The sequence below is a fragment of the Hyperolius riggenbachi genome, chromosome 11 (genome assembly GCF_040937935.1).
Source record: "Hyperolius riggenbachi isolate aHypRig1 chromosome 11, aHypRig1.pri, whole genome shotgun sequence".
Taxonomy (NCBI): Eukaryota; Metazoa; Chordata; class Amphibia; order Anura; family Hyperoliidae; genus Hyperolius; species Hyperolius riggenbachi.
Window position 1 is genome coordinate 191,086,138 of NC_090656.1, and position 25,237 is coordinate 191,111,374.

A 25,237-nucleotide genomic window follows, 5' to 3' on the forward strand; every position below is an offset into this window, starting at 1 on the left:
TGAGAGACTTGGCAAAGGCTCTACATGCCGTGCCAAGGCAGCATATGATTTCTGTACATGTCAGAACGTAGCAGAAACAAAATGACATGCTGCCGTGTTTTCGTTTCGAAACGCGTCGATGCCATCTCACAGCAACTGTACTAAAACATCATTAATGAAAATTTCCAAGCATCAGCTGGTATGTTGCTTACCGCTTTGCTTCAAGCCGCACAATCTACTTCCTGTTCTGTAATGAAGACAAGCATGTTAGATTACACAGCAAATCTGACACTCACAGGTGTGACGTGGTCATGGTCTTGGCGCATCGAGACTGTGTGACCTGACATGCCTTTTTTAAGAGCGACTCCAAGAACAATTCCAATGCACGTGCTGTGGTCATGTCAAGGAGTACAAATTAATTAATCTCTGTAATATATATCTATATCTAAACACATACACACAAACACTATGAAGATGATAAACCAGGATCAATAGTTTAAAGGGAACCTGAGGTGAGAAGGGTATGGAGGCTGCCATATTGATTTCCTAGTAAACAATGCCTGTTGCCTGGCAGCCCTGTTGATCTTCTGACATAAATAGTGTGAGTAAAAACCCTGGAACTAGCATATGGCTAATCTAGTAAAACCTGAGTCAGCCAAGTCAGAGTGCCTAATCTGAATCCTTGTTCAGGGTCTATGGCTGAAAGTATTAGAGACACAGGATCAGGCGGACTTGCCAGGCAACTAGCATTGTTTACAAGGAAATAAATATGTCAGCCTTCATATTCCCTTTAAAGCAAACCTGAACTGAAAATAAACTTTAATTCTATGTTTAGTATGAATGTTAAACATTAGTAACATAGAACAGCGTATCATTTTTATTTTCAGTTTAACGGCTGCATACTAAACAGCAGCCATGATCGTCTGATGTAACATCTTCATTCAGCTGCAAAACAAACAGAAGTAAAAAACTTTTCACTTATCAGTTCTAAAAATGTTACAAGCAGTGCTTTCCCTGCCAAATAGCAGGCAGTATTCAATAAGCTGTTCACCAGTCTCATTTGCACATACAAAAGCACTGTTTAACCACTTCAGCCTTCAGTGTTTTTTTCACCTTATGCATCTGAGCAATTTACACATCCCATTCACTTGTCAATAACTTTATCACTGCTTATCACGATGAAATGATCTAGATCTTGTTTTTTTCTCCCGCCACCAATTAGGCTTTCTTTGGGTGGTACATTTTGCTACGAATTATTTTTTTTCTAAATGCATTTTACGGGAATTTTAAGAAAACAAATGGAAAAAATAATATTTTTGGCCATTATAGATTTAAAATACTTGCTGCCATAATTAAAACCCACGTATTTTATTTGCTCATTTGTTTTGGTTATAACACCATTTAAATTATGTCCCCATTACAATTTTAATTGGAAGGTGCATTTTTTAAGTTTTGCATCTATTACTATTTACAAGTTTATAATTAAAAAAAAAATAGGAATATACCCTCTTGACATGCGTATTAACTTTTTTTTTTTTAAAGTGTATTTTTTTTAATTGTATTTGGGTATGTTTTGGAGAGTGTGGGAGGTATACTGTTAATTTTACATGTAATTGTGGGTCTATTACACACACACACAAAAAAAAAAAAAAAAAAGTATGTAGATGTAGTTTTACTATATGGCCACAAGATGGCCTCAGTCTTTTTTTTAATGTGTCCTGCAAGCGCAACATGTACGCTTACAGGAAACGCAGAGGGGGTGTAGAACTTAAAATGATTGTGGTTTATCATAGAAGTGGTCTGTCTTTTTAACGGGGACTTAGATCAATAAATGGGAACTGCATCGAGGCATGGAGTATAACTCGGCCATTGTATATCTATTGCTATTAGAGTATTTATGGACACTCTGATACCAGTGTGACCCCATTTTAGTTGATATAGTGGGGGTCACTACTCAGGAACAAATTCCATTCAAAAGCCCAACATACAGGGGAGTAATCGAAAAATTGTATGAGGAACGGTTATTGTATGTAACACTGATTATTGTGATGGCTATATCAGCTTGTGTCTGTTCTAGCTATATGCACATTTTCTCTAAGAGACTCTGGGCCATATGCAATTCACTTTATCTCCTTAGTTTTCTCCAAGTTGATATTTTGATACCTTGTCAATAAAATGCCTTTTATACCCCCAGCAAGTAAGAAAATACACAAAATAATTTTGATAGTACTTTTTCTACGACTTTTGATACTTTTCCAATTGCAAAAATATATTTAATATTTGAGAAGATGAAAAACTAACACCTAGGAGAAAAAAAAACTTAGGAGAAAAAGTGAATTGTATATAGGCCACTGTAACAAAAATGTCATCTTTTTTCCACTATCCTACAAGTTCCTAAACCTATTCTAATGTGCTCTGGCTTACTGCAGCACTTTCTACCATCACCGTCTCTGTAATAAATCAACTTATCTTTCCCCTGTTGGATTTGTCGCCCTGTGTCTGGAAGGCTGCCAACTCTTCAGTGTGATCTGCTATGCACGCCCCCTCTATGCACACTGCCGTGTGTTTACATTAAGCAGCCTCTCTGCTATCTTATCAGTGAGAGAAGAGAGCTGATAAATCGTCCTCTGTTAGGCTGTGAAAGGAGCTGGGCTGTCACATAATGAGGAATTACAGACACCAGCAGAGCTGTCTACAGGAAGAAACAATCAGCCTGTTACTCTTCAGTGGATGAGACCTGCAGGGGAAAGAAACACACAAATAATCTCTTGAGATTCAAAAGGAAGGCTGTATACAGCCGGCTTGTGTATGGATGTATTTTCTATGTGTGGACATACCGTACATCAACCTACTTCCGGTTTTGGTGGCCATTTTGTTTGTTTATAAACAAACTTTTTAAAACTGTTTGACTACTTTTAACGCGGCAGGGAGCGGCGAAATTGTGACAGAGGGGAATAGGAGATGTCCCCTAACGCACTGGTATGTTTACTTTTGTGCGATTTTAACAATACAGATTCTCTTTAAATAGGTTTATAATAAAATATAGGTTTTAATTATAAGATCTGCCTCAAAACTTGTCTCTAGATCTCTGAATACATTGAGAAGCTGGTTGTCCCCAAAAATCCTATTTGCCCATATCAAGATTAGCATCTTATGAGGGCTAAAAGGGACATACCTATATGTAACTTTATTGGATAATATTTACCAGGACCTATTGGTCCATTTATATTTAGGGCATTTGAATTAGATAAAACTGCAATACATGCCAAGCCAGATCCGGTCCCTACAACAAAGGCCTGAGAGGTGTCTGAAGTATGTGAGACTGGGCGCAGTCCTCCCACCAGAGGCCGCCGATGAAGGGGTGCAAAATAATGTTGAGTGACAGAAACTTCACTCTAAAAACACCGGATTAGGTGCATCGCCGACCTCATTTATTTAATTTGAAAACAACTCAGCTGTGTGACAGATATAACAAATGTACAGATCTTAAAACTGACGAAGTTTCAGAGAAGCCGTTTTTTGTTGGAACAGATTATGTTTATCTATTCATGCATTCACATTACAAAAGGATACAAATTATGACAGGAACAGCAGCAGCAACTTTGCCTATTTCTTCATCTGTCTGCATTATCTTCTTAATTCTTGCCTAAAGAAAAAAAGAGAAGTTATTCACAGTGGAGATAATGGTTAGCTTATCAGAATCTGCACAAGACTCAGTTCAACACATATGCCGTCACCATCCAAGGAACAGAACACCCATGGAACCCGTGCTCAGATGCACCTGTTGTGTCAGAATACAGGTAAAACTCCAAAAATTAGAATATCGTGCAAAAGCCCATTTCAGTAACTCAACTTAAGGTGAAACCAATATATGAAATAGACTCATTATATGCAAAAGTGAGATATTTCAAGCCTTTATAATGTTGTGATTTATTATGGCTTACAGATTATGAAAACCCCAAAACCAAAATCTCAGACCATTAGAATATTAAAAATATTTATTCATTCTAGGCTCAAAGTGTCAGACTCTAATCAGCTAATTAATCCAAAACACCTGCAAATACTTTCTATTTCATAGATCAGTTTCACCTTTTAAGTTAAATTACTGAAATCAAATCGACTTTAGCACAATATTCTAATTTTCTGAGTTTCACCTGCAGTACTGCTATGATAACTTTCCAACCTCTATCTGGTGTTCACAAACGTAGTGCAGGTCAGGACTTTGTGGACTATTATGTGATTAACATTGTGCCCCCAGGGGAAAGGTGCTGGTGTTAGTTTTCTCTGTGCTATGCCAGATAAAGGTGGGGGAACAGGTGGGTCCTTACAGAAGAACTCCAGTGAAAACAATGATGAACAAAAGTGCTTAATTTTTACAATAATGATGTCTAAATGATTTAGTCAGCGTTTACCCATTGTAAAAACTTTCCTCTCCTTGATTTACATTCTGACATCACATGGTAATTCTTTTACTGCTGGCGGGTGATGTCAGTGGAAGGAGATGCTGCTTGCTTTTTTTGGCAGTTGGACCCAGCTGTAAACAGCTGTTATTTTTCACAACGCAATGAGGTTCACAGACAGGGGAGGGGTTTCACCACAATATCAGCCATACGGAGCCCACTGTTGATCTCTTTGTGAAAAGGAAAAGATTTTGTCATGGGAAAGGGGACATCAGCTATTGAGTGGGATGAAGATCAATCCTTGGTTATGGCTTCTCTTTAATCTCTCTGCACTGGTGCAAGGATCAAGGATGCCACCCGTCCAATTGGGGGGGGGGGGGGGGGGGGTAGTTGGTGTAATCTACCATTGGGGGAGAACAAAGTGTGACACTGTCAGCATAGATCAGATGGCAGAGCCCAAATACGTCCAAAGGGCATTATTTGTTTACAGGGGTCTTATGACATGTTGGATTAGATTAGCTACAACAAGAGAAATACTCGCCACCGACATACACTCACCTAAAAGATTATTAGGAACACCTGTTCAATTTCTCATTAATGCAGTTATCTAATCAACCAATCACATGGCAGTTGCTTCAATGCATTTTGGGGTGTGGCCCTGGTCCAGATAATCTCCTGAACTCCAAACGAAATGTCAGAACAGGAAATAAAGGTGATTGAAGCAATTTTGAGCGTGGCATGGTTGTTGTTGCCAGATGGGTCGGTCAGAGTATTTCACAATCTGCTCAGCTACTGGGATTTTCACGCACAACCATTTCTAGTGTTTACAAAGAATGGTGTGAAAAAAAGAAAAACATCCAGTATGCGGCAGTCCCGTGGGCGAAAATGCATTTTTGATGCTAGAGGTCAGAGGAGAATGGGCCGACTGATTCAAGCTGATAGAAGAGCAACGTTGACTGAGGTATGCAGCAAAGCATTTGTGAAGCCATGCACAACCTTGAGGCAAATGGGCTACAACAGCAGAAGACCCCACCGGGTACCACTCATCTCCACTACAAATAGGAACAAGAAGCTACAGTTTGCACAAGCTCACCAAAATTGGACAGTTAAAGACTGGAAAAATGTTGCCTAGTCTGAGGAGTCTCAATAGAGTCAGAATATTGTGTAAACAGAATGAGAACATGGATCCCATCATGCCTTGTTACCACTGTGCAGGCTGGTGGTCGTGTAATGGTGTGGGGGATGTTTTCTTGGCACACTTTAGGCCCCTTAGTGCCAATTGGGCATCGTTTAAATGCCACGGGCAGCATTTTTCTGAGATATTATAGCGGACAGCTCCTCTTTAACCACTTAAGTACCAGCGGTCTCTGCCCCCTTAAGGACCAGAGACTGCTGGTACAGCAACAGAAGAATCCCGACGAATCGCCAAACATACCCGTCGCAACCACCATACGTCGGGATCCTGGGCCACCCACTCTGCCGTCTGATGGCAGAGTTCCTGTGAGCCAGTCAAGAGCCACTTTCATTGGCTCCCGACCCTGTCTTTCAATGTAAGCAGCTTACATTGAAAGACAGGGCCAAGAGCCAATGAAATAGACTCCTGACCCACTCACAGGGCTCTGCCGTCAGAGACAGTGAGCTGCGGTGACAGCGGGGATTAAGTGGCGAGATCGGGAGCGACGAAAACAGCGGATGGTGTCTGGTGTGCGGAGGGATTCCAACAGCTCGATCCCACTCAGATCATTATCTGTTCAGAGAGGTAATCAAGCTGTTGGCCACATCTTAAAAGGTATACTTAAGTCAAATTAAAAAAAATTAGATTTACTCACCTGGGGCTTTCCTCAGCCCCCTGCAGCTGTCCGGTGCCCTCGCAGCATCGCTCCGATCCTCCTGTCCCCGCCGGCGGCTACTTCCGGTTTTGGCTACATCCGCCGACAGGCTGGGAACACGAGTCATTCTTCGCGTTCCCAGCCACAATAGCGCCCTCTATGCGGTTATTGCGGCAAGAAGGCCGCAATAACAGCAGAGGGTGCTATTGTGGCTGGGAACGCGAAAAATCACTCACGTTCCCAGCCTGTTGGGGGCTGTCGCCGAAAACGGAAGCAGCCGCCGGCGGGGACAGGAGGATCGGAGCGATGCTGCGAGGGCACCGGACAGCTGCAGGGGGCTGAGGAAAGCCCCAGGTGAGTAAATCTAATTTTTTTAATTTGACTTAAGTATCCCTTTAACAGCCTTTCAATGAATCAATTAAAGGCAACATTAAAATTTGTTAGATTTTAGACCCGCTATCTTCTGATTGCTTTTCCACATGATCACCTCCTTTATTTAATCATATATCATCTTTTAAAAAGGTTTTCAATCACTTTGTTGTAGTGGCATAACACTCCTCACCTATGGCTTGGAGGAATGGGGGGGGCTTCATGTTAATGCTGCTGAACAAACAGTTACCAGCGTTCTGCAGCCACACGACAATTGGTGCAGGGAGATAAGAGATAAAAGTGACAGATAAAAGTTAAATTGCACAGAAAGAATAACTGGCACAGAAGAAAAAAGAAAATGACTTACTTTCTGGACAACCCTTATAAATACTAGACACAAGACAGCTCTAAACCTTTTTTGCACATTTTTTTATTTTTCTGGTAAAAGATTTACATGCAACTGTAAAGTAAAAATACAGAGTTTGTACTTCCCCTTTACGATTTTATCAGGGTAACAAAAATGCAGACTAGAAGGTGGATAATGTCAGATCTACCCACTAGCGTACAACATGACCTAAATAATGGATTAAATAATCAGTATATAGTGGTTTCCTCTTGTGCCTCATACACCTACAGAGCCAGGCTGCATGCCGTTACCAGAGCTACAGTTCTGTATAAGCAGAAAACTAGAAGGGTTCTTGTCTAGTGTTTCTATGGTAACAATTCATGGTTGGTGGTATAGATATGGCGCATGAGGAGAATGTGTTGTGACCATACAGAATCAATTTTCATCATTTTTGACTCATGTGGGAAACCGGGGAGCCTTGTGCTTCCTCACTGGCTAAAGATGTGATCACTATCGCTAAGACCGGCGGATCAACAAACGATGGGGCATCTGTACTGACTGCATATTTCTGTCTGCCAAGATCATGACCAATTGTCCCAGGTTTGAAAACCTGTACGTAGCTTGAGGAGCTGGACGTTCTTTCAGGGCCAGACATACTGTGGGGTTTGCTGTGTAATGGAGGGATGTTCCAAAACAAAAAAAACACTATCGCAATCGGTTATGCTGGTCAAAGGCAATATATCAGCTATCACATGTGTAGCTCCAGTGACATATAGTAGAATATAGTCAATTATTCAGGATACCCACTTTTATGTCATTTATCCTGGTTTCAGCATTAAAAAAAAAACACTTCCCATGTCTGTATATTATTATGTAACCCCGCCCTCCCAGTGATGTCATAGCCTAGGCTGTTTGGCTCTGCAGAATTCTCCCAGAATATTCTGGGAAACCAGGTATTATTTCTACTGTCTTTGGAGCCATACATAAAGAAACAAGAAAGGATGCAACAATGCAGCATACAGCTAAAAGTGGCACAAATATGGGTGCCCTATGAGAACTGCTGATAGTTAGGCGTGGGCGGTGCATGGTTAGGCGCCAACCATGGGCAGGAGGGCTGGTGTATGGTTAGGCGCCAACCATGGGCACGGTTAAGGCTAATATTACCAATATTTCGTAATATGAATTAAACCGATAAATTTACCAGTATTCTACTATGAGCCATTTCTGAGCCCGTGTAAAAATTTGCGATTGCTGGCGTTTCGTGATAAGCGGCAACCGCAAAAGCGTTGCATGCAGCTTTTTTCGACAATTCTGGAGCGATCGCGATTAGCATGCTATAGAAGTGGTAATCGCAATCACTCAAACACAAATTTGTACAGTAATTTTACCATGATAGCAACACCCACGCAAAACGCTAGCGCTTAGCGCTGGCATTTTGCCTTTTCAAGTGTGAATGGGCCTTAAAAGGATATCTTATCTCTGGTAAATTAGATACTAACTTAGCTGGATAGTCCAGAGGCTTCCTTCATCTTCCTTGAGCCTATCGATACAGCACTGGGGTCTCCTCAGCCTATCTGACAAGGGCTTCTCTGATCTGCTCTCATGGTCACGCTCCCTTCTAAGGCCAGGTCTGTGCAGTAGCACTACTCCGCATGTGCGCAGCTTTTCCCACTCTGTATGAGCAGATTCATGCTGCTGCGCAGACACAGCCCTTAGTCCTGCACATGCACTCAGATCACGCTCATACATGGATGGGATTGTGGCCACGAAGAGTTCCCAGTCAGCAACGGTGGGGTTGAGTAGCAAGTTATTTTTCTGTCTCCTCCATTACCAATCATGTGAGACAACAGCAGAGGAGATGAGGAAGAGTAGAGCTGCCTGCAGCAGTGCATTTTGCCCAACACTTGGAGCTATGCTGGTTTTCCATTTTGCTGAGAACACAGGTGGCCTCCTCTTCCTGGAAGTCCCTAGAACCTCTCTTTGAAAAAGTTGCATGTTGTATTTGGTACCAGTCTTAAAAAGGACAACTGAAGTGACAATAATAGAGGCTGCCAATTTTTTTTTTTATTATTATTATTAAAACAATACCAGTTGCCTGACAGCCCTGCTGATCTATTTGGCTGCAGTAGTGTCTAAATCACACCTGAAATAAGCATGTGGATAATCTTGTCAGATCTGACAACAATGTTAGAAACACCAGATCTGCTGCATGCTTGTTCGGGGTCTATGGCTAAAAGTATTAGAGGCAAAGGATCAGCAGGATGCCGGGCAACTGGTATTGCTTAAAATGAAATAAATATGTCAGCCTCCATTATCCCTCTCCCTTCAGACATCATTTAACCACCCTGGCGTTCTATTAAGATCGCCAGGGAGGCTGCGGGAGGGGTTTTTTTTAATAAAAAAAAAAAACTATTTCATGCAGCCAACTGAAAGTTGGCTGCATGAAAGCCCACTAGAGGGCGCTCCTATCCCATATTTCTGATCGCCTTCGGCGATCCGCAGTAACAAGGAAGGCCGCAATGAGCGGCCTTCCTTGTTTCGTTTTGCTCGTCGCCATGGCGACGAGCGGAGTGACGTCATGGACGTCAGCCGACGTCCTGACGTCAGCCGCCTCCGATCCAGCCCTCAGCGCTGGCCGGAACTGTTTGTTCCGGCTGCGCAGGGCTCGGGCGGCTGGGGGGACCCTCTTTCGCCGCTGCACGCGGCGGATCGCCGCGCTGCGGCGGCGATCAGGTAGCACACGCGGCTGGCAAAGTGCCGGCTGCGTGTGCTGCTTTTTACGGGGAGCAAATCGGCCCAGCAGGGCCTGAGCGGCAGCCACCGGCGGTAATGGACGAGCTGAGCTCGTCCATACCGCTAAGGTGGTTAACCTTCCCAAGTAGAGTAATTCCATAGGGAGGCTATTTTTATGCATAGCGGTTTAGTCTTAGTGGATTTTATTCTCTTGTCTTTACTGCCTTTCAGTCTATTACACTGGGCACACTCCTTTCCCTTTACCCATCACTTACCCCTATTAGGCCTCTTTCCCACCAGGACATTGCGTTTTAGGGGACGTTAAGGTCGCATAACGTATCCCTAACGCAACGCCTGGTGGTGAGCCACGTTGTGCAGCTCTTGGTGCGCCTTTTTTGTCTCATACCTTGCGGGGAACACGTGATCGGAACACTCCGCATCACGTGGTCCCGCCAGCCAATCAGCGGCCGCTCGAGGAAGAAAACAGCAGAAGTAATGGGAAGTCCGGCTCTTTTCAACGAATCGAGCCGAACTTCCCATCACTACATAGTAGTGCAGTGAATATTAATTAGCCATGTGGCTAACAATAGCGGACTCTCCCCTCCTCCAACAAAAAAAAAAACCAAACAATACTGAGCATGTGCAAACAGTCTAACGTAGAACGCACAGCATGCTGCACCTTTAAATAACGTGTAGCGTTACAATGTAACGCAACGTGGGCACTGTTAACAGCCCATTGATTTTTCATTCGTGTGAGTTGGGCTGCGTTACAGGCTGCACTAACATGTGCCTGTAATGTCTTATTGTGAAAGCAGCCTTACAGTTTTTATGTACCGAGAGAGAGCTATCTGTCACGGACGGTTGCGGGGCCGCAGACGCGTCCTGGAACCGCCCGTGAAGAAAAAGCGATCGCGCTCGATTCTCTGCATCGATTGTGATTCAGATCAATAGAATCTGGATTGGTTGTGTAGGGGCTACCTGTAGCAACCTGGAGTTTCCCTTTCTCCCAGCTGTCACGGAACAGCCGGGAGGAACGTAGGCGAATCTGGAAGATTCACCGTCGGTTTCTCCGATTTCTTGGTCAGATCTGCTGGTCATTGCAGCGAACAGAACTGACATTCCTGGGGTTTTTTTCTTTTTTTTTTCCTCTCTCTTTCCCTCCTTCCACCAAAAGGCACTAGCCTGCTGCAGAGTGTCCCTGGCTTCAAGCTGTGCTGATGGCCCATCCATCAGATATAGTTGATAAGCATGATGACAGAAACAATATAGTTGTGGAAAATAAAAAAAATAAAAAATAAAAAAAAAAATCAGACATTCTGGCTCTCCTCCCAGCAGGGAAGCTGACACGTAGCTTGCTGCCCCAAACTTCAAAGAGCCTTTGCCTGGGGATGACCTGCTGTAAATCCCAGATGTATCTCATATTCCATAAACTGCTATGTGTGTCATATTTTCTGTGTTGCCAGGCTGGCAGACCCTCCAAACAGAGCAGGATTGGCCCTGTCTGGCGCTGGTTCTGAGAACATTTCAGAACATTCTGAGGTAGACTGCCAGTAAGGCAGTTCGAAAGTGCCCTGATGATACCACAGGGGTCCCACCCCTCATGTTTGGTATCAGGCTGCTGGGTAAATCGAGACAGACCTGAAAATGTTAGTAAATCTGCCCTGACCTGTACGGTTCTGTGAGATAGAGCCCATATATGGTAAGATATGATTTCTGGTCCCCAGGACAAGGGGAGGACTCATCTCATATTCTAAGGGGGTGTGTGGCTCCCGCCCTCACTCCCTCCTACTGGATCAGGGGCATAAGAATGGCAGAGGACCCAAACTCAGTGTCCTCCACCCTGAACTCCACCCTGAAACTCCATCTTGATCACATCTGTGCCAGCTTGAGGATATGCTGGCATCCACCTGGTCTGAACTCTGAACACTGAACCAAGAACTTTACAAGTTTTCCCACTAAAGGACACCTCTCCATGAACTCTAAGTATCCGTTTTTTCTCCCCTTTGTTTTCATATTGTGTTATCTCATGTCTCAATAATTGTTGATTTTAATAATTTTCTGTATATATTAATTATCTATATTGCCGTGAATAAAGACTTTACTAAAGTCATTCACTGTTCAGCTACCCTATTATTCAGCATACACAGGAACTGAACTCAGACCTCTGAAGAGACGCTACTATTGTTGATATCTAGACAGAATAGAGTGTTTAACCATTTTTATTCGCAAGACCAGTCAGTCAGTCGGGTCCACTGGCCCATACCAGTGGTGGTGGCAGATACCCTGAAATAGTGTGTAAAGTTGTAATTACCGTACCTCACAGGCTCCCTTCTGGTCGGGCTGCTGCCCAAATTTCTGTCTGTCTCTGCGCAAAGATCGCGATCAAAGCTTGCATGGTCTGTGTGCTGAAACCAATTGGAAGGCAATTTGCGGTCTGACCACTAGGGCTCCTGTGACACTATCCCTGACACGACTTGATTATTCAGCTCCCATACGTAGAAATGATAACCTAAGGACGTTTTTATCTTTATCTTGCTGTCAGAAGTTAGTAAAACAAGCATGCAGATCAGATGACTGCGACTGAAGTCTGACTGGATTAGCCACATGCTTGATCCATGTGTGCGTTTCAGATACTACTGCAGGCAAAGCGATTAGCAGGGTGCCAGGCTAATAGTAATAAAAGGAAATAAATATGGCAACCACCACATCACTCTCACTTCAGTTGTACTTTAAAGTTAAGCATGAACCTATGTTGGCCAGGGCTGTGGAGTCGGTCCAAAAATCCACCGACTCCGACTCCTCAGTTTAGGATTCCACCGACTCCGACTCCACGACTCCGACTCCTCTAATTTGCATATTACATTTTTGTTGATTAAAAGTATGTAACATGAAATTCGTCTCTTAACTGCCAACGCTTAGGAATTTTACAAGACAACTGAAGTGAGAAGGATATGTAGACTACTATATTTATTCCCTTTAGACTAAAACTAGTCCTTGGTAAGAGTACTTGTAAAAGGTACAAACCGGAACAAAGAACATCTATCAGGCCCTAGGCAATGTAAGTGTGGGTACATGTAAGAATGATGTGCAGGTACTCTGCAGGGGAATGAGGAGATTGTAAACAGACAACACCTCTGTGTTCAATGTGCACAGCATTCTCAGTGGATTCCCTGCAGCTCTGTGGGGAGTGCATATGTAGAGTATAGTACTACTGTGTAACAAAGTAAACCTGAGACAGATGAAATTAAAGTTTTATACATACCTGGGGCTTCCTCCAGCCCCCTTCAGGATAATCAGTCCCTCGTTGTCCTCCTCCACCACCTGGATCTTCTGCTAGGAGTCCAGGTACTTGAGCCAGTCAGGCGTAGTGCGCATGCACACACTCCGCCGCCAGGAGCATACTACACCTGTGCAGCACTATTGCGCAGGAGCAGAATGTTCCTGGCTGTGGGAGCGGCATGCGGCCGGACAGCGCTGACTGGCTGAATTACCAGGACTCATAGCAGAAGATCCGGGTGGTGGAGGACAGAGAGGGACTGATTAGCCTGAAGGGGGCTGGAGGAAGCCCCAGGTATGTATAAAACTTTACTTTTCATCCGTCTCAGTTACCCTTTAACCAGCTGAGCGGTCTGGACGAGCTCAGCTCGTCCAACACCGCCAGCGGCTGCCGCTCAGGCCCTGCTGGGCCGATTTTAACGAAATAAAAAGCAGCACACGCAGCCGGCACTTTGCCAGCCGCGTGTGCTGCCTGATCGCCGCCGCTCTGCGGCGATTGGCCGCGAGCAGCGGCGAAAGAGGGCCCCCCTAGCCGCCTGAGCCCAGCGTAGCCGGAACAAAAAGTTCCGGCCAGCGCTAAGGGCTGGATCGGAGGCGGCTGACGTCAGGACGTCGGCTGACGTCGATGACGTCACTCCGCTCGTCGCTATGGCGACGATATAAGCAAAACAAGGAAGGCCGCTCATTGCGGCCTTCCTTGTTTATTCTGGGCGCCGGAGGCGATCGGAAGATCGCCTCCGGAGCGCCCTCTAGTGGGCTTTCATGCAGCCAACTTTCAGTTGGCTGCATGAAATAGTTTTTTTTTTATTTAAAAAAAACCCTCCCGCAGCCACCCTGGCGATTTAATCAGAACGCCAGGGTGGTTAATTTGTAGTGACCAAACCAAATTTTAATAACATATCACATTATTTGATTTCATCAGCAAAGGGAGTGCATGCATTTGCATAAATCAGCATCAATGCAGAATTATTTCCATGTCATTGACCATCTCTATTAGTGACACAGCTACACATCAGGCTTTATTCTTACAGCATAGATGTTATTTAGTATATATAAGAGATTCCTGTGTACACATCATATATACAGTCACAATCAGATATGTATATCTGACCTTAAAAATACAGGGACTGCTTTATTGCAGCAGCACAAGTAACTAATTTTGATTGGTTTATTTCATTTTTGTGGACTAAGCTATTACTGTATATATACTGTATATATACATTATTTTTAATGACTAATATCTGAGAAATAGAACATTTTATCATATTTTCTATTTTAATTACAGTTACAAATTCATTAGGAGTCGGAGTCGGTGCATTTTTTCCCGACTCCGACTCCAGGCACCCAAAATTGCCCGACTCCACGACTCCGACTCCACAGCCCTGGTTTTATTCAGACCTTTTCAGATTCAAAAAGATAATGATTGATACCGGTCAGCTTCATTGATTAACAAGATGATCACTATATTGTTGCAGTTTTGTTTAATCATTTTAGCTGATGATATGGCTCTGGGTTGTTCCTGCTCTATCCCAACACAGGAAGGTGTGCAGGCAAGTTTACATAAGATAAAAAGGTAGACAAGGCACATTGCCCAGACATCCAACCCTAGTATAGGTGCCCACACCCTCCCCCGATACTTGGCGCTGTTGCAGCAACCCCACCGCAAAGCTCTGGTATTCTCTATGCAGAGCATTGGGACTTGACACAATGACGTTGATGACGTCATGACGCTGAGTCCCGATCCTCCACATGGAGAAGACCAGAGCTGTGCGGTGGGGGTGCTGCGATCGCTTGAGAGAGGCAAGGCAAGTAACAACTGGGGTGGGGAATTGGGGGGCACCTATACTGGGCATATCTGTACCTGGCTAACCTATACTGAAGGACCGCTGTACCTTACTAACCTATACTGGAGGGCACCTGTACCTGGCTAGCCTATACTGGAGGGCACCTGTACCTGGCTAGCCTATACTGGAGGGCACCTGTACCTGGCTAGCCTATACTGGAGGGCACCTGTACCTGGCTAGCCTTTACTGGAGGGTGGGGGACACACCTGGACCTGACAACAGCATCAGAAATAAAACATTCAAGCCCACAGGGGGGCACCATTTTTATGCCTCGCCCTGGGAGCAGTTTATCTTACTGCAGCTCAGCCTACAATGCGCACTCTGCATCACACACATGGAGGAGACACAGGGGGGGGGGGGGCTTACATTCACTATTGGAGTGCTGATCCCTTGTTGTGTACCTCTGCTAGTGACATGTTTCCTGGCGATCAGTGTTGACGCCAGTGTCATGCAGCATCATCATCATCATCATCATCATCATCATCAACATCTGGTGGCAAACTACATTTTTTTTTTTTTATTCAATACAGTAACCTGCGAGGTATTCCCAAGACAGATGGGCACTGCACAGTGGGCAGGACAGGTAGTGCATAAATGCACACATGGGGGGTACATTTATACACTAGGGGGGCAGCAGCGAGGCATCGGACCATTCCCGAGAGATTGATTTTTTGGGCTTTTTTTTTTTTTCTTCCCCCGGCTCAGCTGCATGCTGTGATTGTTTTTATTTGGTGTAATTTTATATATTTTGTGATTTTGTATAAAGTGCTTTTCAAATCGCTTTTGCAGAGCAATTTGTTTTTTCACGTCCTGACGCAAGTCAGGAAGTGAGCTCTTTGACCCGGAAAATAAATGCAATTTATTGAGGCCAAGTTCACAGTGGGACGTTAAAGTCGCGCGTTAAAACAGCATTTAACGCAGAATAACTCACTGCAATGAAAAATCAATGCCCTGTTCACAGTGCACACGTTGCGTTGGTGTCTAACGCTGCACGTTAAGTAAAAGTACTGCATGCAGTGCGTTATACACGTTATTAGCTGCGTTGGACTGTTTGCACATGCTCAGTAATGACTTGGAAGCATACTTTTCATTGCCTGTATTTTTTACCAGGGCTGTGGAGTCGGAGTCGGGCAATTTTGGGTGCCTGGAGTCGGAGTCGGGAAAAAATGCACCGACTCCTAATGAATTTGTAACTGTAATTAAAATAGAAAATATGATAAAATGTTCTATTTTTCAGATAATAGTCATTAAAAATAATGTATATATACAGTATATATACACAGTAATAGCTGTGCTTAGTCCACAAAAATGAAATAAACCAATCAAAATTAGTTACTTGTGCTGCTTCAATAAAGCAGTCCCCGTATTTTTAAGGTCAGATATACATATCTGATTGTGACTGTATGTATGATGTGTACACAGGAATCTCTTATATATACTAAATAACATCTATGCTGTAAGAATAAAGCCTGATGTCTAGCCGTGTCACTAATAGGGATGGTCAATGAGATGGAAATAATTCTGCATTGATGCTGATTTATGCAAATGTATGCACTCCCTTTGCTGATGAAATCAAATAATTTGATATGTTGTTAAAATTTGGTTTAGTGACTGCAAATTAAAGGGTACCTGAGACGGATGAAAAGTAAAGTTTTATACATACCTGGGGGCTTCCTCTAGCCCCCTTCAGGCTAATCAGTCCCTCGCTGTCCTCCACCACCCGGATCTTCTGCTAAAGGTGTGTACACACGTCAGATAAAAGTCTTTGGAAAATGAAAGATCACAGACCAATTTTACCACCCTTTATGTAGTATGAGAGCCATACTCTACACAGTCTATTCTATGGAGCTGAACTCCCCATCAGATAAAAATCTTTGCAAGATGCTGCACACAAAGACCGCTGTACACATGCAACAGCTCCGTATCTGCAAAAGTTCCGTTCCTGCAAAAGATCCATTTCTGCAAAATGCATTCATAGTCTATGATATCTGCAGATCCCATACACACCTTGTTTAATGGACATTCATCTGCAGATCAGACAATTATCTGCCGATCTGAAGATCCAACCTGGTGGATCTGATCTACAGATAATTGTCCGTTAAACAAGGTGTGTATGATGATCTGCAGATCTCATAGACTATGAATGCGTTTTGCAGGAATGGATCTTTTGCAGATACTGATCTGTTGCATGTGTACAGCGGTCTTTGTGTGCAGCATCTTGCAAAGATTTTTATCTGATGGGGAGTTCAGCTCCATAGAATAGACTGTGTAGAGTATGGCTCTCATACTACATGAAAGGGGGTAAAATTGGTCTGTGATCTTTCATTTTCCAAAGACTTTTATCTGACGTGTGTACCCACCTTTAGAGTCCTGGTAATTCAGCCAGTCAGCACTGTCCGGCCGCATGCCGCTCCCACAGCCAGGAACATTCTGCACCTGCGCAATAGTGCTGCACAGGTGTAGTATGCTCCTGGCGGTGGAGTGTGTGCATGCGCACTACGCCCGACTGGCTCAAGTACCTGGACTCATAGCAGAAGATCCAGGTGGTGGAGGAGGACAACGAGGGACTGATTATCCTGAAGGCGGCTGGAGAAAGCCCCAGGTATGTATAAAACTTTAATTTCATCAGTCTCAGGTTTACTTTGTTACACAGTAGTACTATACTCTACATATGCACTCCCCACATAGCTACAGGGAATCCACTGAGAATGCTGTGCACATTGAACACAGAGGTGTTGTCTGTTTACAATCTCCTCATTCCCCTGCAGAGTACCTGCACATCATTCTTACATGTACCCACAGTTATATTGCCTAGGGCCTGATAGATGTTCTTTGTTCCGGTTTGTACCTTTTACAAGTACTCTTACCAAGGACTAGTTTTAGTCTAAAGGGAATAAATATAGTAGTCTACATAACCTTCTCACTTCAGTTGTCTTGTAAAATTCCTAAGCGTTGGCAGTTAAGAGACGAATTTCACGTTACATGCTTCTAATCAACAAAATTGTAATATGCAAATTAGAGGAGTCGGAGTCGGTGGAATCCTAAACTGAGGAGTCGGAGTATTTTTGGACCGACTCCACAGCCCTGTTTTTTACTGTATCTGCTGTATGCGACGGTAACGCTGCGTTGCCACTTTTTGGGCGCGTTGCGTTGTAAGCTTGCGGTGCGACTTTAACGTGGCATCAAAACGCAACGTCCCACTGTGAATCTAGCCTTATTCTTAAAAGTGCTGGGGAAAATCACTACACCAAGCGCTTCGCGATTTCCCTATACCTTCCATTGAGCAAAAACACTTAGAAAATCGGAAACAAACCATTTAGATGTGAACACTCTCTCACAGGGAATCCTTGCACAAGCTCTTTTAGGGCGATTTTGAAAATCGCCGTCGCTTAAACAAAACAAACGGAAAAAACAAAAAACGGAAAAACACCCTAGGTGTGAACGAGCCCTCAGGGCTTATTCACACTACAACAGCTTTTCTAAGCTCTTTGTTATTTTAAAAGCTCTTGCCAATGTTATTCTATGTGTGTGTTCACACCCGAGCAATGCGATTATTTTAAAAATCCCCCATAGTGTTGCTTTAGAAGCAGAATTATTTGTTTCGCCAAGTACAATGTGAGTTGTACCCGGAATTGATTTTGAGTCGTGGTTAGCAAGAGCTTTTAAAATCTCTAGCGCAGTGGTTCCCCACTTTTTTTTTTTAAGTTATGACACATCACGCCAAACATTCCGATCCCTGTGACATCACATATGTATAATAGAAAAATACTACTAATAATCACGAAATGGATGAAAATGGATGAGAAAAGAAAGAAAGAAAGAAAGAAAGAAAGAAAGACCAAATACACTTAAAAAATGAAACCCAGAATCTTTCAGGAATATATTACTAGAGAGAATCAGTCGGACAGTCAAAACAAGAAACTGGTTTAGAAAAATAAATGTGACAGCGATGAGTTCCTAAAATTCAGAACCAACACTACAAAAACCCAAACAAGGCGATTTTTTTTTTATTTTTATTTTTTTTAAATAGATGCCAACAGACCCTGCGTACTTACTGCTGCTAATGTCAGTGATGGCTGCTAATCAGTGGCTGTTACTGCTGCTAATGGCAGCTGCTATTCCTTGGTAGTTACTGCTGCTGGCACAGTGGCAGCTGCTAATCAGTGGCTGTTACTACTCCTGGCTGGCACAGTGGCAGCTGCTAATCAGTGGCTGTTACTACTCCTGGCTGGCACAGTAATGGCTGCTAATCAGTGGCTGTTACTACTCCTGGCTGGCACAGTAATGGCTGCTAATCAGTGGCTGTTACTACTCCTGGCTGGCACAAGAATGGCTGCTAATCAGTGGCTGTTACAGCTCCTGCCACACTGGTTATCTGTGTACATTACTGCTGCTCTGCAACTCAACAACCGTTTTGAGGCCACACAAGTCCCCCTTTGTCAAGTAATGATAAACCAGGTAAGCATACACATGCAAATGAAGTGTAGCAATATATACAAGTGAAGATCAAACTCCCAATCTGACATGGTGGTGTCAATTTCTGTCCCGACAATATCCAAAAATTAATGAATCCAGCAATGCCAGCAAAGCCAATATGCACAATGGAAGCCAGAATGTGAAGAACTCTCCGTCCTGCTTCTCCAAGCCAATAAATATTGGGACCACAAATGAAAATGGGGGAAGTGGCGATTATACCTCCATGTAAACTGGGATCGCTTCAGGCCACCCAAAGATGCTGGTGCACTAGTATGATCGCTGCAAGGCAACGCGAGTAGAAAAGCTTGGGGTTATCAGAGCCAATTAGGACCAGGACTAGAGAAGAGGCTGGCCAATGGGGGGGTTCAGTTCACATATATGCAACATATCAGGTGCAGGAAGAGATAGAAGAAAAAACAAAATATGGGGAGGGACAAAGGTCCGCTGGGCAGCTAGCAGCGTTATATGCCCCCCCCCCCCCCCCCCCAACACACAGGTGCTCCCTCGAGCAAGTCTCCTGTGCCCATAGTTATAATAAGACTGCAGGAAAATTGGTGCCGAAGTCTGTTTGCAGACATGTTTTTCACATGAATGTGTCGCAACACATGGGCTCGGGAACTGCTGCTTTAGCCCTAAAAACGATCTTGTAGTGTGAATCAGCCCAAAGAAAGATAGTAAAATAGGACTACAGGGTACTGACAACATGGCCATATAGGCAGACACATGGCAGATGAAATTGAATGATGATTTCATCTGCCATGTGTAGGACGTACCAATGGTAGATCATCATATAAAATAAATAGCATAAAGCTGGGAACATCAGATATGGAAAGGACTTGGGAATTCTAGTTGACAAGAAGTTAAAGTGAACCTCCGGACTAAAAATCGACTCAGCAGCACTGAAAAGGCCTGGTGTTTCTTTAACAGTTTCACAGCATCAGAACTTTGTTTCTCTTATACAAGCTTCATTTTTAGCTGCACAGAAGAAAACTGCCCGGGCAGTTTTCCCCTTATGCTGTGCAAAGCATGATGGGATTTCTGATGCTGTTCTTGTTCTGCTGTTTTGGTGCAATTTTTTTTGTTTACATTTTGAATTTGACATTTCAAGCCTAGTGCGTGCAGCTGGGAGGGGTAATCAGGACACAGGACAGTTGGAACTGTGTCTTATGCTCCCTGTCACCTCCTTTCAACCAAAAAGATGGCTGCCCCCATGACAAAGATGGTAGCCCTCATGAATCACAAACATTGGCCTGTTCTTTTAAAAACGGGGTGGGTAAAAGATTATATTACCTATCTATTCTAATTAACCTAACTAATGTAACTTATTAACAGTATGTTTGTTTAGGCTGAAGCTCCCCTTTAAGGTTAATTTGCCCAGGCCTTGTAGGGTTTTTGCCTTACCCTGGATCAACTGGGATATATGTGCGAGTTCAGGATGGTGGCGCGCCCCCCCCCCCCTTTCTGGTTGAACTTGATGGACGGATATCTTTTTGACAAAACTATGTTACTATCGAAGTTCATTTTATGTAAATATAAGTGGATGGAAACAGACCAATGGAATTATGCTGCTGCTGAATTTGACTTGTCCATTTCCAAGCTGAATAAATTTTACAGTATGTTAAAAACAGCATCAACAACTCAAAATTATTTGCATATAATTTCCCATTCCTAGTGAATAGCCCTATACGAAGTTCTGCTCACGGTAACTGCATTCCCTGCTGAGCAAGAAAATATTTTTTCAGCTCATCCCTAGTTATAGTTAAATCAGAGACAACATAATAATTAAATGGGGCTTATGGCAATACAACAGTTTGTTTTTGCTTGCCACCTGGGTATTTTGGCAAGGTGAAGACAAAGTTAAAGAAGCAGTCAGCAAGACCCCAAGCGCCAGCCCACATTGCAGCTCTAACAGGAAAGAGTCAATGTTAGAGATTAGGTAAGGAGAATGCAATACTAGATACCAGGGGTAAAGATTAAGCATTAGGCAGGAAAACTAGAACATCAGACACTAGGCAAAAAGGGGCTCAGTGTCTGACACTAGGCAAGGACGGTGGGGGTCAATGTTAAGCCCTAGATAGGAAGGGGGTCAGCGTGGGACACCAGCCAAGTAGGGGGGTCAGCGTGGGACACCAGCCAAGTAGGGGGGGTCAGCGTGGGACACCAGCCAAGTAGGGGGGGTCAGCGTGGGACACCAGCCAAGTAGGGGGGGTCAGCGTGGGACACCAGCCAAGTAGGGGGGTCAGCGTGGGACACCAGCCAAGTAGGGGGGTCAGCGTGGGACACCAGCCAAGTAGGGGGGGGGGTCAGCGTGGGACACCAGCCAAGTAGGGGGGGGGGTCAGCGTGGGACACCAGCCAAGTAGGGGGGGGGGGGTCAGCGTGGGACACCAGCCAAGTAGGGGGGGTCAGCGTGGGACACCAGCCAAGTAGGGGGGGTCAGCGTGGGACACCAGCCAAGTGGGGGGGGTCAGCGTGGGACACCAGCCAAGTGGGGGGGGTCAGCGTGGGACACCAGCCAAGTGGGGGGGGTCAGCGTGGGACACCAGCCAAGTAGGGGGGGGGGTCAGCGTGGGACACCAGCCAAGTAGGGGGGGTCAGCGTGGGACACCAGCCAAGTAGGGGGGGTCAGCGTGGGACACCAGCCAAGTAGGGGGGGGTCAGCGTGGGACACCAGCCAAGTAGGGGGGGTCAGCGTGGGACACCAGCCAAGTAGGGGGGGTCAGCGTGGGACACCAGCCAAGTAGGGGGGGTCAGCGTGGGACACCAGCCAAGTAGGGGGGGTCAGCGTGGGACACCAGCCAAGTAGGGGGGGTCAGCGTGGGACACCAGCCAAGTAGGGGGGGTCAGCGTGGGACACCAGCCAAGTAGGGGGGGTCAGCGTGGGACACCAGCCAAGTAGGGGGGGTCAGCGTGGGACACCAGCCAAGTAGGGGGGGTCAGCGTGGGACACCAGCCAAGTAGGGGGGGTCAGCGTGGGACACCAGCCAAGTAGGGGGGGGTCAGCGTGGGACACCAGCCAAGTAGGGGGGGGTCAGCGTGGGACACCAGCCAAGTAGGGGGGGGTCAGCGTGGGACACCAGCCAAGTAGGGGGGGGGTCAGCGTGGGACACCAGCCAAGTAGGGGGGGGGTCAGCGTGGGACACCAGCCAAGTAGGGGGGGGGTCAGCGTCGGACACCAGCCAAGTAGGGGGGGTCAGCGTCGGACACCAGCCAAGTAGGGGGGTCAGCGTCGGACACCAGCCAAGTAGGGGGGTCAGCGTCGGACACCAGCCAAGTAGGGGGGTCAGCGTCGGACACCAGCCAAGTAGGGGGGTCAGCGTCGGACACCAGCCAAGTAGGGGGGTCAGCGTCGGACACCAGCCAAGTAGGGGGGTCAGCGTCGGACACCAGCCAAGTAGGGGGGTCAGCGTCGGACACCAGCCAAGTAGGGGGGTCAGCGTCGGACACCAGCCAAGTAGGGGGGTCAGCGTCGGACACCAGCCAAGTAGGGGGGTCAGCGTCGGACACCAGCCAAGTAGGGGGGGTCAGCGTCGGACACCAGCCAAGTAGGGGGGGTCAGCGTCGGACACCAGCCAAGTAGGGGGTCAGCGTCGGACACCAGCCAAGTAGGGGGTCAGCGTCGGACACCAGCCAAGTAGGGGGTCAGCGTCGGACACCAGCCAAGTAGGGGGTCAGCGTCGGACACCAGCCAAGTAGGGGGTCAGCGTCGGACACCAGCCAAGTAGGGGGTCAGCGTCGGACACCAGCCAAGTAGGGGGTCAGCGTCGGACACCAGCCAAGTAGGGGGTCAGCGTCGGACACCAGCCAAGTAGGGGGTCAGCGTCGGACACCAGCCAAGTAGGGGGTCAGCGTCGGACACCAGCCAAGTAGGGGGTCAGCGTCGGACACCAGCCAAGTAGGGGGTCAGCGTCGGACACCAGCCAAGTAGGGGGTCAGCGTCGGACACCAGCCAAGTAGGGGGTCAGCGTCGGACACCAGCCAAGTAGGGGGTCAGCGTCGGACACCAGCCAAGTAGGGGGTCAGCGTCGGACACCAGCCAAGTAGGGGGTCAGCGTCGGACACCAGCCAAGTAGGGGGTCAGCGTCGGACACCAGCCAAGTAGGGGGTCAGCGTCGGACACCAGCCAAGTAGGGGGTCAGCGTCGGACACCAGCCAAGTAGGGGGTCAGCGTCGGACACCAGCCAAGTAGGGGGTCAGCGTCGGACACCAGCCAAGTAGGGGGTCAGCGTCGGACACCAGCCAAGTAGGGGGTCAGCGTCGGACACCAGCCAAGTAGGGGGTCAGCGTCGGACACCAGCCAAGTAGGGGGTCAGCGTCGGACACCAGCCAAGTAGGGGGTCAGCGTCGGACACCAGCCAAGTAGGGGGTCAGCGTCGGACACCAGCCAAGTAGGGGGTCAGCGTCGGACACCAGCCAAGTAGGGGGTCAGCGTCGGACACCAGCCAAGTAGGGGGTCAGCGTCGGACACCAGCCAAGTAGGGGGTCAGCGTCGGACACCAGCCAAGTAGGGGGTCAGCGTCGGACACCAGCCAAGTAGGGGGTCAGCGTCGGACACCAGCCAAGTAGGGGGTCAGCGTCGGACACCAGCCAAGTAGGAGGGTCAGCGTCGGACACCAGCCAAGAAGGGGGTCAGCGTCGGACACCAGCCAGGAAGGGGGTCAGCGTCGGACACCAGCCAAGAAGGGGGTCAGCGTCGGACACCAGCCAAGAAGGGGGTCAGCGTCGGACACCAGCCAAGAAGGGGGTCAGCGTCGGACACCAGCCAAGAAGGGGGTCAGCGTCGGACACCAGCCAAGAAGGGGGTCAGCGTCGGACACCAGCCAAGATGGGGGTCAGCGTCGGACACCAGCCAAGAAGGGGGTCAGCGTCGGACACCAGCCAAGAAGGGGGTCAGCGTCGGACACCAGCCAAGAAGGGGGTCAGCGTCGGACACCAGCCAAGAAGGGGGTCAGCGTCGGACACCAGCCAAGAAGGGGGTCAGCGTCGGACACCAGCCAAGAAGGGGGTCAGCGTCGGACACCAGCCAAGAAGGGGGTCAGCGTCGGACACCAGCCAAGAAGGGGGTCAGCGTCGGACACCAGCCAAGAAGGGGGTCAGCGTCGGACACCAGCCAAGAAGGGGGTCAGCGTCGGACACCAGCCAAGAAGGGGGTCAGCGTCGGACACCAGCCAAGAAGGGGGTCAGCGTCGGACACCAGCCAAGAAGGGGGTCAGCGTCGGACACCAGCCAAGAAGGGGGTCAGCGTCGGACACCAGCCAAGAAGGGGGTCAGCGTCGGACACCAGCCAAGAAGGGGGTCAGCGTCGGACACCAGCCAAGAAGGGGGTCAGCGTCGGACACCAGCCAAGAAGGGGGTCAGCGTCGGACACCAGCCAAGAAGGGGGTCAGCGTCACCACTAGACAAGGGATCTCAATTTTATGCAACAGGCAAGAAGAGGGTCAATGCTAGGCAACAGGCAATAGGGTCAATGCTAGGCAACAGGCAAGAAGAGGGTTAATGCTAGGCAACAAGCAAGAAGGGAATCAATGCTAGACAACAGGCAAGTAGGGGTCACTGTGGGCACTTGCGTTAGGACATCTTCTGGACAAGCCAGGCTAGACTGTCAGAGCACCACTGCCGAGGTTCAGTGACAGATGAGGGGGGGAGGTTAGGAGGCCACAAACCCACCGGCGGGAAGCGAGCGTTGTACTTCTTCTTCTTGCTCGGCATCGTCAGCTAATCGGCGTCTGCACCACTGAAGACAGCAAAACCGGAGAGCAATTCACAGGCTACAGCTGCCGGTCAATAAAACGTGTGCTTAATAAAGCTCATCCTATATCGGCTAAAAAAAAAAAAATACTTCCTACTGCATCGCAGCGTATTGTGCACACAGGAGAATGTGAACAATAAAGTTATTCTAACTTAAGGTTCCGTTTATGTGCAGTCGGCTTCCGTATAACATCACGGGGGGCGGGGTTCTAGGGATATTACAGTATAAAGCGGATAA

General features: G+C 46.7%; 1 protein-coding gene across 1 annotated transcript in view; it reads right to left on the minus strand.

The window, feature by feature from the left end:
- Positions 1-25,164, minus strand: part of DRAP1 (DR1 associated protein 1) — a 58,129-nt gene extending 32,965 nt beyond the window's left edge. The window contains exons 1-3 of the mRNA XM_068259948.1: positions 24,919-25,164; positions 3,553-3,625; positions 276-369 (exon numbers count right to left, since the gene is read on the minus strand). Of these exons, the coding sequence (XP_068116049.1) occupies positions 276-369; positions 3,553-3,625; positions 24,919-24,960 (209 nt within the window). The 5' untranslated portion in view covers positions 24,961-25,164. The remainder of the gene's footprint in view (positions 1-275; positions 370-3,552; positions 3,626-24,918) is intronic.
- Positions 25,165-25,237: the final 73 nt, after the last annotated feature.